General features: G+C 48.0%; 1 protein-coding gene across 1 annotated transcript; it reads left to right on the forward strand.

Annotated features, from left to right (window-relative positions):
* The first annotated feature begins 932 nt into the window (after positions 1-932).
* dlk2 (delta-like 2 homolog (Drosophila)) lies at positions 933-11,056 on the forward strand. The gene is made up of 6 exons (XM_037123179.1): positions 933-1,163; positions 2,426-2,531; positions 8,360-8,417; positions 8,537-8,667; positions 8,806-8,950; positions 9,042-11,056. Exons 2-6 carry the CDS (start codon positions 2,447-2,449, stop codon positions 9,808-9,810), a joined length of 1,188 nt encoding a protein of 395 aa, XP_036979074.1. The 5' UTR covers positions 933-1,163; positions 2,426-2,446; the 3' UTR covers positions 9,811-11,056.
* The last annotated feature ends 1,164 nt before the right edge of the window (positions 11,057-12,220 follow it).

Here is a 12,220-nt window from a genome sequence, read left to right on the forward strand (position 1 = left end):
TTCATTTAATATTACGGAACACATCATTAATTAATTCATTATCACGAGAAAACGATCTTTGTTATATCGAGAACCAGATAATAAGTCGTTATCACAAGATAACAGTGCATAAAAAAAGAAAGATCCATGGCCGTTCTCGGCTTCTGTACTTAATTACAAGTAGCTGGCATTAACCAGAGACAGAAAGCTGGTTACAAACACGAGTAAAAGATCAGCCACAGACTTTTACCCATAAGCCACCAGGCTGACCAGCGGGTGTGAACATTACAGGCCGCTGGCGACAAACATCCAACTACCAACACGAACACAAGTTATACACAATTCAAACAGTTAGCATCAAACATTAAACAGCTAAAAACAATCAGCTTCAAATTAAGTTAAAAACAGCCTATGCACATGAAGGGCTAATGCTAACAGCTAGCTGGTAGGAAGTGAGTACTCCCTGACTGAAAGTGTCAGACAGAGGAGAAGCATAACAGAGCAGGAAGTGGAAATACTCAAGAAAAGTACCACAAATGTCCAGAGTTACTGAGTCGGACTGAACGGACGCTCAGTCTGTTCTCACAGCGACTGTCAGAGGATTTATATCTGCAATATCTGCCGCTTTACTCAAGAATGTGTGTGTGTGTGTGTGTGTGCACATGTTGAAGCATTAAATTGGCCACCTGTTGCTATCCATTCTCAAACACACACACACACACACACACACACACACACACACACACACACACACACACACACATACAGATCTTTTCTTTCAGTGTGTTTGCTTGAGAAAGAAAAGAATGAGGGGAGCGTGTGTGTGTGTGTGCGTGTCTTCCTCTCACATACCACAGCACACACACACACACACACACACACACACACTCTCTCTCTCTCAGTAATCCAGGCATGTCAGTTCCTGTCGGTGGAGGTTGTGTTTGTAATCTGTGGAAAAATGATCCTGCTCGTTATTTTCCCGCCGCCTGCCAGTCGAGTGTGTGGGCAGAGAGACCTGAAGGTCCGTCGCTACAGCAACAGGCTGAACAGAGCAAAGCTGAGAGCAGAAGAAGAAGAAGAAGAAGGACAAGAAGAAGAAGAAGAGAGGAAACACAGGACCTGAGCAGAAGTGAGAGGAGGTGTGAAGAGATCCAACAGCAGGAAACACAAACAGGAAGCAGCAGGTAGGAAACAGGAAGCTGGAGACAACGTGTCACATGACTGAAGGTCCAGGTGATCTCACGTTTAAAGGTCCAGTCCTCTGGTTCTACTGTTAGCTTAGCTTAGCACAAAGACTGGGAGCAGATGGAAACTGTTAGCTCGGTCAGAAGTTGTTGCAGTTGAGAGGACAGCTCAGCTCAGAGTCTGTCAGCAGGCTGTTGTTGTTGTTGTTGCTGTGTGTTTCCTGTCACCGGCTGCTGTTTACTTCCTGTTTGTGACCAACAGACTTCCATCATCCACTGATGCTGGAGCAGCTGCAGCGTCTGTGGAGAGAGCTGGCAGCATGTTGTGTTGGCTGAGTTGTTTGTCTGTCCCGGTTCGGTCTCTGTAATCGTCTGTGACTCAGTGAAACACGACGACTCTCTGAATCTTCTCCGATCGTCCGTCAGCAGCTGTTTGATTCTCCTCTGCATCTCTGTGATACAAACACTGATGATTGTGTGTCTGTGACATCGGTTACACAAATCTGTGTCTGAGTGTCTGAACACCGGAGACTCAGAGAACAGCTGATCGGCTTAATTACAAACATGAGTAACTGATGAAGTGGAGTAACAAGTGTTCACCTCTGAGAGTAAAGTGCCCCAAACCAGTTCTGGTTCAGTACCTGAGTAAATAATGTACGTAGTTACTTTCAGGTTTCAAACACTGATGATGATGATGATGATGATGATGATGATGATGATGATGATGATGATGTGACGTACAGGTGAAGAGACTGTGATCCTCTCAGGTTACTTTATACCTTCACTCCACCAGTGGACCCACAGTACACCTATTGTTATAATTATTATAATATTATATATACACATACAGTACATGATCAGTTACTTTAGTGATACTTTTTCAAGTACTTTTTAAATTAGATACTTTTTATATTTATTCAGCAGAGTAACTGTAACTGTGCTGGTTCTGTCCTGTATGTTGCTCAGGTCTGATGTCAGAGACTGATCTGAGGTAAGTGTGTGACATAAAACAGGAAGTGTGTGTGTGTGTGTGTGTGTGTGTTAACAGCTGATCCTGGAGCAGCTCAGATTTATGTCTCTCACACCTGGTTCTCACTTTGATCATGACGATGACAGCTTGAGATGTTGTGCTGAAGACGCCGCTGAGCCGCCGGCTGCGTCTCACCTTTCAGGAGCCGTCGTGTGTTTGTGTGTTTGTGTGTTTGTGTGTTTGCGTTCCGGCTGACTGCGGGTCACAAACCAACACCTCTCTCCTCCGTCAGGTCGTCCTCGTCCTCGCCGACATGTCTTCAGTCAGATCCGCCGTCCTGCTGCTGCTGAGCTGCTGCGTCCTCGCTGTCCTCATCGTCCCGTCCTGCAGGGGTCAAGGTAAGGTCACATGGTCATGTGGTCACATGGTCACCAAGCAGTAACCAAACCTCAGTCTGAAAACTGCTGATTTAAGGAGCTGGGCCTCACTGAGGGCAGGCAGAGTTTAATGAGCAGAGAGTCTCAGCTGCAGGTTCAACTCTGAATCACACCGACATCCACACTGCTCATCTGCCGAGTCAGGTAATCTACACCAGAGAGAAGCAGTCAGAGTGTGTCAGAGTATCAGAGTAACGTCTCCCTCTGAAGGACGTCTCACATTAAGCTCATATTAATAGAATTCAGAGACGATTAAAGTGACGTTACGGATGTTTAGGACGTGGAATAGACACATGTTGGGTTGTTAAAGTGTCCTGACACTGAGCTGAAGTACAGTAACTAAATATTTACCTTGTTACTCTCCACCTCAGTTCTGAGCATCAGCCCGGTTTCAGGTCCAGCTCTGGTTCTTCTGTCTGTGTGGCAGCAGTCAGTCTTACTGATAACACGAGGTTCTGTTCAACGTCCACTTCTTTTAATGTACAAATTAGTAATATGTCTTTTTTCAGCTCATTGCGAACAAACTTCTATGCAGATGACACAGTTCTGTTCTGACTGGCAGGCTCGGCTCAGCCCGCTGTGTGAAACCTGTGTGGCTCTTTGAATGTTGTCCAGGTTAAACTTCATGATTATAAACTTGTTGACGGTTCATAAAACTAAGTTAATGTTCTTTCTCTCTCTCTCTCTCTCTCTTTCTATATATATATATATGTATATATAGAAAGATATATATATAGAGATAGCAGCATATATATATACATATATTAAAATAAAACACATGTAGTGGGAGTAATACAGTGGAACCCCGATTTACGAAATGAATTCGTTCCAGAGGGTCTTTCGTAAGTCAAAATTTTCGTAAGTCGAAGCATCTTTTTCCCTATAAATAGCCTAATTCGTTCCAGGCCCCCTACCAGTCGTGTATTTCTTCTATGACTTGATATTTGAAAAAACACTAAGAATATTCCAAAATACAATCTGAAATGACGAAAATAATTTATAAATGATAAATGTATTAATAAATATCAATAAAATAAATTATGTATGTACCTTTTGAGTGAGGCGGAGGAGGAGGTGGTGGAGGCTGAAGGAAGCATACGTATGCATGCAAACATACGTACGTGTACATGTACATAACATTATGGAATTTAATTCTAAACATTAAAACTAAAACTTACATTTAGGTTAATTAATGTACGTACGTACACTGTGCAATGATATTTTTAAACATTTTTTCAAACTTATATTTTTTTATTTTCTAATTATTTTTTTTTCGGTCACAGGAAATTTTAAATTAACGTGAATTTTCCTGTATTTGTGGGATTTCGTTACGCGGGCATTTTGCCGTACCACGGACAGAAATATTGCCGTTAAGTGCCTTCGTAACTTGAATTTTTCGTTAAATGGGGTCTTCGTAAGCTGGAGTTCCACTGTAGTTTAAAGAAGACACTCTTAATGAAGTAACTCACATTCAAATAACTTACACAAAAACAGAAGATCATTTATGGTATCAGAACTTTGTATGTTTTTAGCAGCGTTTTATTCGTCTTTTCTCTTTTGGACTCTGGAGAAGTGATTTATATTCATGGACTCAGAAAACGACGGTGCTCACAGATCTGCTGTCAGACTGAAGATGATTTCAACATTCATGTTTTCAAAACATTCATTCATCACTTCATTCTTTATCTGTTGTCATTGTCACATTTCAGACTGCTGACAACTCGGCTCGATTAAACAGAGTCAGAGTCACAGCAGTCAGCTGTGACGTCCTGAATGTGATCAATCAGAGACGAGGTCAAAGTGTCGAGGACAGACAGGTGTCAGGCCAGAGCCTCTGGGTGAGGAGGAGGGGAGGAGGAGGAGAGGGAGGAGAGGGAGGAGAGGAGGAGAGGAGGAGGAGGAGGGGGAGGAGGAGGAGGAGAGGAGGGGAGGAGGAGGAGGGGGAGGAGGGGAGGAGGAGGAGGAGGAGGAGAGGAGGAGAGGAGGAGGAGGAGAGGAGGAGGGGGAGAGGGAGGAGAGGGAGGAGAGGAGGAGAGGAGGAGGGGGAGGGGAGGAGGAGGAGGGGGAGGTGGGGTGGAGGAGGAGGAGGAGGAGAGGAGGAGAGGAGGAGGAGGAGAGGAGGAGGGGGAGGAGAGGAGGAGAGGAGGAGGGGGAGGGGAGGAGGAGGAGGAGGAGGAGAGGAGGGGAGGAGGAGGAGGGGAGGAGGAGGAGGAGGAGAGGAGGAGAGGAGGAGGGGGAGGAGGAGGAGAGGAGGAGGGGGAGGAGGGGAGGAGGAGGAGGAGGAGAGGAGGAGGAGGAGGAGGAGGGGGAGGAGGGGAGGAGGAGGAGAGGAGGAGAGGAGGAGGGGGAGGAGGAGGAGAGGAGGAGGGGGAGGAGGGGAGGAGGAGGAGGAGGAGGAGGAAGAGGAGAGGAGGAGGGGAGGAGGAGGGGAGGGGAGGAGGAGGGGAGGAGGAGGAGAGGAGGAGAGGAGGAGGGCGAGGAGGAGGAGGAGGAGGAGGAAGAGGAGAGGAGGAGGGGAGGAGGGGAGGGGAGGAGGAGAGGGGAGGAGGAGGAGGAGGAGGAGGAGAGGAGGGGGAGGAGGAGGAGGAGGAGGAGGAGGAGAGGGAGGAGAGGAGGAGAGGAGGAGGAAGAGGAGAGGAGGAGGGGAGGAGGAGGGGAGGGGAGGAGGACTCAGTGCGTCTCTGGTATCAGGGCGACCTCCTGCTGATCTCAGGGTGTCACTGATCGTTCTTCAGGTGACACAGAAACAGGTTCAACTGTGGAGGGTTAGCTTAGCTTAGCTTAGCATAAAGACTGTAGTTCTCTCTCTCTTTTCACAGGATCAATAGATCGGGTCAGCAGCGGTCCAGAGATCAGAGGATCAGATCGGATGTTTCTTCTTCTTCACTTTTATTTCTGCTCTGATCAGTTTCCAGCTGACGTGACTGACGTCAGTGAGCCTGTAATCCTGATGAACTGGACCAACAGTCCTCTGACATTTACAGTATAAATAATAAAACTATGTCTCAACACATTTCTGATCAAAATCAGTCAGTCAACAATCAATCAATCAATCAATGTTAATTCAAATCATTTCTGTAGAAAATAATGAAACTTCTTCATGGCCCCAAACCTTCAGCAGTAATGAAGATAAACAGAACATACAGGTTATATATCAGTGTGTTCAGCAGCAACACTGACCCAGGACCAGGACCAGGACCAGAACCAAGACCAGAACCAGAACCAGAACCAAAACCAGGACCAAGACCAGGACCAGGACCAGGACCAGGACCAGGACCAGAACCAGAACCAAAACCAGAACCAAAACCAAAACCAGAACCAAAACCAGGACCAAGACCAGAACCAGAACCAGAACCAGAACCAAAACCAGAACCAAAACCAGAACCAAAACCAGGACCAAGACCAAGACCAGAACCAGAACCAGAACCAAAACCAGGACCAAGACCAGGACCAGGACCAAGACCAAGACCAGAACCAGAACCAGAACCAAAACCAGAACCAAAACCAGGACCAAGACCAGAACCAGAACCAGAACCAGAACCAAAACCAGAACCAAAACCAGAACCAAAACCAGGACCAAGACCAGAACCAGAACCAGAACCAAAACCAGGACCAAGACCAGGACCAGGACCAGAACCAGAACCAGAACCAAAACCAGAACCAAAACCAGGACCAAGACCAGAACCAGAACCAGAACCAGAACCAGGACCAAGACCAGGACCGGGACCAGAACCAGAACCAAAACCAGAACCAAAACCAAAACCAGAACCAAAAGCAGGACCAAGACCAGAACCAGAACCAGAACCAAAACCAGAACCAAAACCAGAACCAAAACCAGGACCAGAACCAGAACCAGAACCAAAACCAGAACCAAAACCAGGACCAGGACCAGGACCAGGATCCTTCACTTCAGTCTCTGTCTGCATACGCGGCCACAACAATAACCTTAGTCACAAACGCTTGCCCGCCTTGATGAGTGGCTCTGATTGGACGGCTAATGAGGGGAACAGGTGCTGCCCCGACCCGGCCAATCAGAGAGCAGCGGAGCAGCGGGGGGGGGGGAGCTTCAATCAGTGGATCATTCATCACGCTTAAAGCTGCAGCAGCTAAAATTATCACACACACACACACACACACACACACACACACACACACACACACTCAGGTTGAATTTAACCAAAATGTCTCAAACTGAGCTGAAGCTTCAGTCTGGTTCTGGTTCTGGATCTGATTCTGATTCTAACTCATCCGATAAGTCAGACAAACCTGCTGGACGACTATGAATCCCATGGTGCATTTCACCAATAGACAGCCAATCACAGAGCTGACAAATAACCTATAAAACACGTCTCAGAACCAGAACCGTCATGTTGCAGCAGAGGTCCAGTAGAACCTCCGAAGAATATTACTGATAATTATTAAATATGAATATAATAAATATTTACTGCAGGTTACAACAGAACAACTGCAGAATGTTTAGTAAACAAAGATAATGTCACCTAAAGAATGTAACGTGTGTGAGGCGTTCCGCAGTAAATCTTCTCGCTGGACGTGGATCCTCACTGAGCGCGCTCAGAGGCGCTCGGCAGCGTATTGTTCTCTGTTAATCTGGGCCCCCCCCAGCTGTCAGATTAACCTCCGCTTGTCTTCTCAGATAACACTTAGCACCTCCCAGCTGTTCTCACAGTCATGTGACACTCGGACGGCGTTCCCGGCGTTCCTGGCGGCCCCGGGACAGAGCTCCATCGTGGGGCTGCCGGAGCTCCGAGGACGAGCCTGTTGTCTCTGCGTCAGGACTCCCTTTGAAAACAATCCTCCCAAATTCCAGCCGACACTCGATCCACGTCCGGCTTCACTTCACCTGCGGCCGCAGCCCAGAGGTCAGAGGTCACGGCTGTCGTCTAAACACAGAGCGAGTGATCCTGCTGACGACTCTCGCCACAGTCTGATCCTCCAGAGAGGAAATAAAGTGTGACAGACATCTGCTCTGCCACGCAGGTGAAGTTTCATCTCTACAAGTCACCACAGAGGAGGTCTGGTGTGTTCAGGTGCTGCTGGGAGAGTCCAGCATCCAAGACCGAGACAACAGAACACCAGGAACCACCCGCCAAGGACGGATCACATTAAACAGCCGACCAGAGACGGTTCTGTTTCAACACGATGAGTTCAAGACCAGAAGTTTAACTCGATGACTCGACCGACACTTCCTGTCTCTGATGATGTCACACAGCTGAGACTGTTTCTATTGGACGTCCTGTCGTTGGGTGTCTGTTTGTCCAGCTGCTCTCTGACAGACCGACACGTGGCTCAGCGTCTGTCGGAGGTCAGAGGTCAAACTGTCTGCTGCTAATGTCTCACCAGAGACCCGACACACACACACACACACCCTGACAGCTGACACACACACACACACACACACACACACACACACACACACACACACACACACACACACAGAGCTTCAGGAACGTTGATTTTGACTCACAATAAAAATAATGTTTCAATGTTTTGAGCTTCACTTAAAATCTGAACTCTGACTGAATATCGTTTGAGAAAGAAGTTGAAAAACCAGAAAAAGAAAATAAATGTTGTTGTTGATAAATAAATCAAATCTACTGGATCTGAAGGTCAAATCTTCCACTTCCTGTTTGAGATATGTTGCTCAGAGGCGTCAGGAAGTACTTTTTACTCCTGAGCTCTTATTCTGTCGGGGAAATGTTACCCTGCAGCTTCCTGTCGCTGTGATGTCCTCTCATCACCTGTCTCTTCCTTCTTCTCCTCCTCCACAGGAAGTGACTGCAGTTGTGACATCACCAACAGTCGCTGTGATGAGTCGGGCGTCTGCAGGTGAGACGTCCATTCATCATCATTTTACTGCGGCTGTGGCAGGCAGGACGGGTCACACTTCACCTGCTGTCAGGTGTTCACTGATGATGTAACACCTGGTCACATGACTCTCTGTGCAGGTGTGACCCTGGTTGGGACGGCGAGCGGTGCGACCGCTGCGTGCCGATGCCGGGCTGCCTGCACGGGTCCTGTCAGCAGCCGTGGCAGTGCAGCTGTGAGGAGGGCTGGGGGGGGCGCTTCTGTGACAAAGGTCAGCATGACACGATTTAAACACCAGTTAGCATGCTAATCTGGTTATGCTAACAAGCTAGCAGGCCTACGTGTGTTGCCGTGTTTCTGGGCGGTGTTGCTCCTCCGCCGGTCCGTCTCTCAGGTGTTTGTGTTTCAGACCTGTCGGTGTGTTCGGAGCAGCAGCCGTGTCAGAACGGAGCCACCTGTGTGATGGAGGGCAGCGGCGAGTACACCTGCGTGTGTCCTGAAGGCTTCCACGGCAGAAACTGTCAGCTGAAGGCTGGACCGTGTCACCAGAGGAGGTGAGGACAGGTGCATCATCGGGTCACCTGTCAGACAGGTGCATCAAATGTATTTTTCGTTTTCTTCACGTGTTTCCTGTCATGTCTCCAGGTCTCCATGTAAAAATGGCGGCCTGTGTGAGGACGCTGACGGCTTTGCAGCAGAGCTGACGTGTCGCTGCCTGGCGGGCTTCACGGGGCCGCGGTGTGAGGCCAATGTGGACGACTGCCAGATGAAGCCATGTGCTAATGGCGCCACCTGCCTGGATGGCGTCAACAGGTTCTCGTGCCTCTGCCCCGCCGGCTTCACCGGGCGCTTCTGCACCGTCAACCTGGACGACTGCGTCAGCAGACCGTGCCTGAACGCTGGTCGCTGCCTCGACCGTGCCGGAGGCTTTCACTGCGTGTGTCAGCCCGGCTACACCGGAGCGACCTGCGAGACGGTGCTGAGGAGCCACGACGCCCGCGAGGAGGGAGGAGGAGGCGGAGTCAGGCCTCCTCTGACCACAGCAGGGAAGATCCAGAGGAGCAGCACCACGAGTAACAGCAGCCATCATGGCGACCGGCTGTTTAAGGTGACGGTGAGCGAGCGCAGCGGCGCCAGCCTGTCGGAGGTCCAGCTCATCATCCTGCTAGTGCTGGCGGGCGTGACGCTGGCCGTGGTGGTACTGACCGCCACCCTCGTCCTGCAGGGGCACTGCAGGGACTGTGGCCACGCCCCCTGCTGGTCGCTGACATCATCATCCTGCTCGTCATCATCACAGCGACGAGGACAGAAGAGCAGCGAGCAGCGAGGGGGGCCGGACGAGCAGGAGTGTCAGATCAGCTTCCTGAACGTAGCAGAACCAGAGAAGAAGAAACTCAACACGGAGGTGATGTAGAGTGAGCGGGCGACCGAGAGAGACAGACAGGTATGCTCTCTCGCCCGGCAGCGCGGGTCAGAGGTCAGAGCTGGAGCCAACAGGAAGTGCACCACATCACAACTGTGACATCACGACATGTATATGTGTGTTTGCAGTGTAGATGTGACTGATCATGTGACTCGTGAAGGACAGATTCTTTGCCTACATTACCCACAGTGCACCTCTCCTTCTGACAGCTGTGGGTTAGCTAGTAGCAGCTAATGCAGCTGGTCTGACTCGGTGACATCACTGGACAACATTTATCAGATGTCACAGCTCGTCTGGACACTAAAGGGTCCTCACACAAGACCCCCGACACCTGGAGACACCTGGAGACAGACTGGAAACAGACTGGAAACACCTGGAGACAGACTGGAAACACCTGGAGACACCTGGAGACAGACTGGAAACACCTGGAGACACCTGGAGACAGACTGGAAACACCTGGAGACACCTGGAGACAGACTGAGGTGTAGATCTCTGCCGCAGACTGTGAGCGCGACTGTAACAGACCGGTTCAGAACATTTTGCACTCCATGTTTTAGTATAATCACTTGCATTAACTTTATGTTGTCTGATGAACTTTACAAACATTTAAATTAACATTCAAAATGAACCTTTTTGTAAAATAGATTCTGTAAAAGTTGAAGTGTTTGTGCCCTGTACAGGAAGTGTTTCCACATGTTCATCTGGTTTCTACTCTTCAGTTCTGAACAAACAGGATGAAGTGTTGATCACCGAGCTGACGAGTTGGTTAGCTGTCTTTATGCTAATCAACGCTAACCAGCTACTAGCCGTAGCTTCATGTTAACCCTCACAGTGAACATGTGATGGCAGCTTCTTCATATTCTGAGCTCCAAACATCATCAGTGTGACAGAAACAGGAAGTCCACTGAGACAAACTGCTGCTGTTCACACACACAAACCTCCGGAGCAGAGCTGCTGAGACTTTTATTGTGGCGGGACTCATTAAAGTCATGTTTAAATTATAGAAGCTACACTGAAAGAAATAACTGACTTCAAGTGTTTTACATGTAAATATTCCATCTAATTTCATCAGAAGAGTTAAAGAGTCACACTTGATGTAAAGTTGAGTCAATGTGAATAAATTCAGTAACACTCTGTTTATGTGCTAATAGATAATATTTAGATTATAACTGTGACAAAAGTCAAACATTTAGTAAAAACAATGAGATATAAATTAAAACTCATGATGTGGGAAAGATTTCAGTTAAAGATGTTTTATTGTCTTTTATTTTATGTCGCTTCCTGTTTCTTCAGAGGAGCCGAGTTATTAATATAACCTGAGTGTCTCTGAACATTATTTATTGGTGTAAATTATCTGTGTGTGTGTGTGTGAGAGAGAGAGAGAGAGAGAGCTTTTATAACAAACTGTGTGCAATAAAGTGAATGATGAGCTGTGAAAGCTTCGGCTGCTTCATGAGCTCACAGAGAAACACGACGCAGGAAACTGTTTCTGTGGACGGACGCTGCGCTGACATCAACATCAGGATGATGAATGTGTGAGGAGGTCAGTGTGTGGAGAGACGCGTGGACAGCTAATGAGCTCTGGATGCTAACCAGCTAGAATCATGGCCGCTGACGGCAGGTGAGCGGTCCTGACAGGTACAATCAACACCTGAGAGCAAAGTTTGAAGACTCACTGATGGAACGTCTTCTTTTACTCCCAGACGTCCGTTTCTCAGGATTCATCATTAAATGACAAACTGATTCTGTCAGGCAGAAAACATCACCAAAGATGGCCGCTGACCTCTGACCTATTGATTGACAGTTCATCTGACCAGGTAGGAGATTAAATGCCTGCGCTTCACAGACAGGTGACCCACTCCTTGGTCCAACGAGACTTCAAATCCAATTTATCCAAAATGTTTCATCGGTTTTTAAAAACCTAAATCTGGAATTAATATGAGTTTCTGTATTTTCAGTATTTTGTTTGTTAGTTTTTGACTCTTTTTGCACAGAGTGTAAATAAGGAAATAAGAACTGTGAGGCGTCTCCTTGTTACTCTCAGGCAGGAGGATTCTGACTTTGAGTCCTCAGAAGAACGAGTTAAATGTTTATTTTCAGGGAAATCATCATCACATTAGAATTTGGACCATGTCAGCCTGTGATGTGACAGTTACGGCTCCTCAGGATTAATGACTCCTCAGACTGACCTGTCAGAACCTCGTCTGTGCTTCCTGTAATGTCACACTGACATTAGAGTCTGAATTCAGTAAAGAAAACACGTCATCATAGTTTTTATCATTAGACCTCATCTGTCATCACGCTGCTCGTCGTCTTTGCAGCCGTCTTCATCAGGAGACGGTCAGAGCTGCTTCTTCTTCTCTGTTCACTGTGAGGACGACTGACAGCTGCAGACAGGCGG

This window comes from Acanthopagrus latus, chromosome 15 (genome assembly GCF_904848185.1).
Source record: "Acanthopagrus latus isolate v.2019 chromosome 15, fAcaLat1.1, whole genome shotgun sequence".
Classification (NCBI taxonomy): Eukaryota; Metazoa; Chordata; class Actinopteri; order Spariformes; family Sparidae; genus Acanthopagrus; species Acanthopagrus latus.

What these genes read in the sequence shown, in the direction of transcription:
- dlk2 (XM_037123179.1), top strand. Translation starts at nt 2,447, where the DNA reads ATGTCTTCAGTCAGATCCGCCGTCCTGCTGCTGCTGAGCTGCTGCGTC. An exon ending in CCCGTCCTGCAGGGGTCAAG is followed by an intron (nt 2,532 to 8,359) that starts GTAAGGTCACAT and finishes CCTCCTCCACAG; the next exon opens with GAAGTGACTGCAGTTGTGAC. An exon ending in GGGGCGCTTCTGTGACAAAG is followed by an intron (nt 8,668 to 8,805) that starts GTCAGCATGACA and finishes TTTGTGTTTCAG; the next exon opens with ACCTGTCGGTGTGTTCGGAG.